Genomic DNA, 6,018 nt, shown 5'->3' with positions numbered 1-6,018 from the left:
ATAATCTTGATTGAAAAAAAATCTGAAAAAATTATTCCAACAAGTGTTTGATAGTGTTAGAATGAGAACAGTGGTTAATTATGTTAATATTACTAATTTTCTTGATTCATTTTTTGAATCAGAAACCTACTGCAAGTTTGTTTCACCAATTATAAATGGCGGAAACCTTCAAATTCAATTCTAGAACACATCTAGAAAATACAGTGAGCAGAATTTTGAAAAATAGGAAGTTGTCTTTAATAGTTTGTTTTAAATTTAGAAGATAAAACAAGATTGAAATACAATGTATGTTGCCTTTAGGATTGCTATTATAGATCTTTCAGTTGTTCCCCAAGAATTATAGCTATCAAGTAAATCATGCATTTCCTAGTTTGCTATGACCAAAACTTGCTCATAACAAATATATTCTGAAATAATTTTATGGAGCTTATACTTGTCTTTGGAACATCTCAAAGGCCTCCAATTTGCTGCACTGTAGTAATTCAATTTCTTTGTACAAGATTATTCTTCCTAAATATCTTATCTTTGAATTCTTTTTAGGTAAAGTAATTCTATGGATGATGATAGTGCAAAAGGCTTTGCCACAGTGATAATGCTATGACTAACGGTGAAAGAAAAATATTATTACCAATTGTCTAGTGCCAAAGAATAAAAAAAAATCATTTTAGCCTATGTGGGCTATTATTTATTTAACATGAAAGATTCCTTCACTTGTCATTTTTATTGTTTTTAGACTGCTCTTTACAATTGCTATATGAAAAGAATTATGCGACATATGACAGAAGTATTCTAAATGGTAAGGCTTGGGAAAACTAAGAATCTTTTTTAATTGTACTACACAGTGTTGCAATATAGGTATTCTAGCAGAGTTTATGGTAAAGAATGTGGGTAAGCACATGAGCGTGATATAATTCTTTTACTCTTCACTCAAACACAACTGAAGAAAATTTTGCGCTTCCTCAAGAAAACAGTGTGCGAGGTGTTTCTGCCCTCTGCGATAAATTATAGCTGCCCGTATGTTCTTTTTCATTGAGCATTCCATCTTGGACCTTTTATGTTGGCTATCACTGTAAGAAGAATTAAATAAACCACCTTACAACTCTCAACAGAAAGTGAAAACAAACAAACCTTTCCGATCCAATTTCTTGATGATTTTATCCATCTTGTCTGAAAGAATCAAAGCATTTGAAAGTTAATTTTTTCGACGGCAAATGTACCTCAGCTCGGCATGATGTTCCTCTGGAGATAATATAGTCTTAGAAAACTTATCAAGAAGCTCTGTGTCATGGACTTCAGTTCCAGAACCCTCTTCAAGCTCCATAATCCTGAATTGAAGCACACAATGAACTGAAGAAAGAAAACTGAATAGTATATATGGATGAACAATCCTCTAAGAGTTATATAAAGAACAATACTTATTTAAAATTTAAGTCTACAAGATGAAAAGAGTAAATACATATAAGACAAGAAGGGAAGCTCTATGTATGTACTGTCAATTGCAGTTCCCTCAAGCAGCATTGCTCTATGTATCTATGAGTATGGTGGTTATTTCAGTTTGCAATAATTCTATATTGTGATTGATAGGGCTATATTACCTTGCATGCGGATTTTTCAACTATAGTCAACTGCTAAAAATATATTATAATTACACACTATCTCTAACCCCAAAAAAGACTTCAGTATGTTTTGACATTGATGCATTGTAACTAGATGATCTTTGAGTTTTTTTGGATTCTCATCACATATTTAATTTTCTAGCATGTCATGCATCAACTTCCCAATGTTTGACACCATACACCCTTGGACACTGATTTTCAGAAGCATTGCATACTGGGACTAAACTGATTTCTACCATTAGAGCAGGAAATTAAAATCATTCCTTGATAGTCCTAACTCGGGCGATGTAAGCTTTTTCCTCACCATGAATTTCTCCATTGAAAGGCCTTAGATTTGCAGACAATGTCAGTTTTTTTCTCACTGAAATTATTCATTCAAAGTACTTTAAGTTGCAACTTGCAGGCAATGTAAGGTTTTTACAAACATTGAATTTCTCCATTTAAAGGCCTTAAATTTGCAACAGCTAGAACACTACCAGTCAAGGAAACTACAATTTTAATATAGATGTCATTTTCAACTGTCTAGACCATCCAATTTCTGACCTCACAGACATGTCTGCATATCTACATGATACAGGTACAATAGGGGAACATACATACATAATAATTTATAAGTCTACGTCTGTTTTGTTTCTTAACCATTTAAAAATGATCTCATGAGTGACAAGTTGACAGAAAACAGTATCATTATGATTCCCCATTTATGCATATGTAAACCAATATTCCAGATTTTTTTCTATATTTTTATTTCCCAATTCAATGAAAGTTTTTAAAACCTTGCTTTTATAAGAATCTCTTGGTTCTGGTTATGGCAGATTCCTTACCAATACTTATTAGCCAGTTGTATTTGCTTATGACTATAACATCTGGAATATGTGAACTTATCATACTATATCTTCCCCCATTGTACTTGGAACTTTGACACATAATTAACTTCTACTCTAGCTTGGCATCAGCAATGAATTCAAAATTTTATTTCTTATGGCCTAAACTTATTTTTAATATACTAACTCAGACATATACCTCAGTCATGTATATCTCAAAACCTTAAGTTATAATCTATCATTAACTTGACCTCTTATTATAAGAAATCTAAAGTTGTTTTAGATATTGTGATTGAACTCCTAGATTTTATTTGCATGTAAAATTTTACTCTAATTATATTGAAAAGATGCTATTAAGGTTTCTGCTAACTCAAGATGGTAAGGGTTGAAAGAAACAGAATATTTACTTGGTAGTAAGAAGATCTACCAACAATTGCAAGGAACCAGCATTCCCACAAACCTCCCATATCGCTGCTTTAATATCTTCTTCAGAAGCTTCCCTCCCGCATCGAGATTTACATAGCTGAATCACCAGTACATCAAGAATCAAGCAACATAGAGCCAGATGGGCTAATTCGGATTGCAATGATATTGTTTTTCGCACAGGAATATATATGAACACAGAACCCATTATAGTAGTGTCGTCTAAAGTTAAAAGCATGTATGTCAATAACTACTGTATCCTTCACGAATGATTTAAACTTTTATTCCCTGGCATCCAAAACATATGAAGGCCAAGAAGTTGACTGAAATGATGAACTAAACAGATGTTTCTCTCCAGAACATGAGGAAGATGACTCCCATGGGAATTGCAGTAAATTTACAGACCTAACAGATATGAAGAAAAGATAGTTCATCCATTGAATGCTGAACCAAAACATAACTTTAAGAAACGAGATTTTGAATGTGATAATGGTTGGAGGTAGAAAAATGTAACAACACTTTTAGCCCTATATTACCTGCCAAAAAGATGTCTATAAAAATCAACAAATCAAATTAAAAATCATAAGGTTTCCAGATGGCATTCAATTTATGAGCAGACAAAATGAAAATAGTATTTTTATAATTGTATTGTATGTATATTAATTCATTTGGTTCCACTAATATAAGTAATTTCATATAAAGTGTAATCCACCTTTACACTAGTCATTATTTTCTTTCTTGCATCAGATATTCAATGTTTGGTGCAGTGTTCAAACCAAATTCTTCTATTTGGATATGGTGACAAATAAAAACTGTAATATTAAGAAATCTAACACATTTGTGTGGATTTACATGTAGAACATAAGTTTAAAAAATAGGAAACAAGATTATTGGTGTATGGATCTGTAGGAAGTCAGACATTGCTACTGTGTTTTGGCAACTGAAGTTCATGAGTAGCCTACTAAACCCTCTACCTGATCATGTAAGGCCCATAGAAGCAAGGCTTGAGCTTCTCAGCTCCACTTCCCTCCAAAGAAGATTGTAACCTTAAAAGAAAACCATGTCTCCAAGCTCAGAAGTCCACTCAATGAGATGCTAATATGCATATATCTTCTGTTGATTTTGTGTTTGTTGAAGATTTTACTCGAGTAACTAAAGAATTCCTTTTCTTGACCAAGTCTCATGCTCCTTACACTGTATTAACTATGATGATCAAGTCAACAAAATTTAAAGCATCATAACCATAAGAAACCTTTAATAAAGTCATACCAATAAGCATATGATGTGATGTTTTATAGCAAAGCTGCCCTATATGGAGCCATTTAATCCATATCATTCATTTTCATGCAACATAATTCCTTAGACACCCTCGATACATTAATTCAAAATATCTATTTGCTAATCCATTTTCTGATGATAATTGGTATTAGGTATCAACTTGATTCCTAACAAACAAAAAAAAGTCCTACTAAAATAAACCAAGGAATTTGTTATCTCTATCAATTGCTATGCTCTTAGGCAACACATGAAGCCTAAATACTTCTCTAAAACCAATACACTAATTGTGCACTGTAATCAAAGATTGCAAAGAAACTAACACGTTTCGTGAGTTCATTTACTACTACAAATATGTAATACTTACCTTGAACTCTTGGAAGGCTGGTGATGAAATCCATATAGTCTCCATTTTTTATGGCCACTAACACTCTTTTATGTGTTTGGTGCCATGTTCCCCTTTTTCAAAATAGAGACACTGAAGATATCTCTAGCCTATTCCCACTTCCCATATGGTAAAGAAAAAATAAAAATTATATTATATTATTTTGAGTTGCGCCTAGAACTTATAATGAAGTGACACTTTAGTAATTTTATTATTAAGAATTTTTTTTTAAATAATTGGATTTATGGGCACATTTTGGAGAGCTGCATAAGAAGAGGTGCTTGAATTCATTTAAGCATCATATTTTATCATTTTGCAAATCAATTTCTTCAAGATTTTGAGTACCATGTTTAATTTCTCAATCAAGAATGAAAACCCTTGACTGATCATAGATTTTGGAGGATGAAGCCCCTCTAAATTTTCACTAACAAATTTGACAATAAAAACCTTCATCTCCAACATGGCAATTATAATCGAGGATTGTATGTGAGCTGATTTTAGTCATTTCCCAATTTGGAGTGACTGTTTTTCGCAAAAAAAAATCATCGGTACCACTAGTTTCCAGAATCATCTGAGTTTCTTTTTGTTGTTTGAAGTTTCACATCGTTTATTGTACTCATTTTTCCAATTTGAGGCACCACCACAAGGAGGGTTTCAATGCCATTTGGAAATTATACCTCATTTGTGCTACATTATTTGACATCGTTGCAGCCAATTTACATCACTTACAATTGTTGTCACATACTTGAAGGTCCATACCAGTTTTTGGCCAATTAGGGAGCCACCATATATCATTTATTGTCGTTTTTGGTCTGCAATCTAGAAAAATTTATTATTGATCAGTGTTATTGCAGCCCTTTCTGAAGCCTTATGGTCCTACTCCAACCCTAACACTTTATCTGCTAGTCATACTTATAGATGTACAGGTCTTTTTTGGGCACTTTCAAAGTACACAAGTCTGGTTTTAACATCATTACACAAATATGGTAGCCATAAAACTGCGTGACCTCTTATGAGCCAAGAATAAATTGTTATAGGTCCGAAAACCTAATTTTTGTTTACATATCAGTCATTGCAATTGTTCAAATTATTGCAAATCAAATAATCTCAATTTCTGTAAGGTTACCAGATGACATTAGATTCAGATATAACTTCTAAGTATATTTGATGACCTAGAGTTTCATAATTGCTGATCATTTAAAATTCAGGGTTCAACATATTTCTTTTGTCATATCCGCATTTATAAAATTTGTTTGAACATAAACCATCTAGGTATATTGTTCATGGTGGCATTGAAATTGCATATTTGATTTACAACATCTGAGTTTGAATTTTCTATTAGAAGTTGCATATGCGATTTAAAAAGGTTTGGGCATATTGTACTAGTGCTGGTCAGAAAGGATTTGGCATCTACATTTTGCATTTGATTGTTGTTTTAAATTAAGCATCCTTGAAAAATCACTTACTTTCAAAGGCTATTCAATCGATGACATTA

At 32.4% G+C, this 6,018-nt stretch overlaps 1 protein-coding gene across 2 annotated transcripts in view; it reads right to left on the bottom strand.

Annotated features, from left to right (window-relative positions):
- Positions 1-649: 649 nt before the first annotated feature.
- LOC149530201 (SET domain-containing protein) overlaps positions 650-6,018 on the bottom strand; it is a 258,306-nt gene continuing 252,937 nt past the window's right edge. The window contains exons 14-16 of one of the 2 annotated variants that reach the window (XM_089811070.1): positions 2,848-2,963; positions 1,218-1,325; positions 650-1,067 (exon numbers count right to left, since the gene is read on the bottom strand). In XM_089811070.1, the coding sequence (XP_089667196.1) occupies positions 917-1,067; positions 1,218-1,325; positions 2,848-2,963 (375 nt within the window). In that variant the 3' untranslated portion in view covers positions 650-916. The remainder of the gene's footprint in view (positions 1,068-1,217; positions 1,326-2,847; positions 2,964-6,018) is intronic. The other variant, XR_016359071.1, reaches the window with a different exon arrangement.

Source organism: Cupressus sempervirens, chromosome 11 (genome assembly GCF_028749045.1).
Source record: "Cupressus sempervirens isolate cs-2001-9-10 chromosome 11, ASM2874904v1, whole genome shotgun sequence".
Taxonomy (NCBI): Eukaryota; Viridiplantae; Streptophyta; class Pinopsida; order Cupressales; family Cupressaceae; genus Cupressus; species Cupressus sempervirens.
This window is presented reverse-complemented; position numbering and strand designations above follow the sequence as displayed.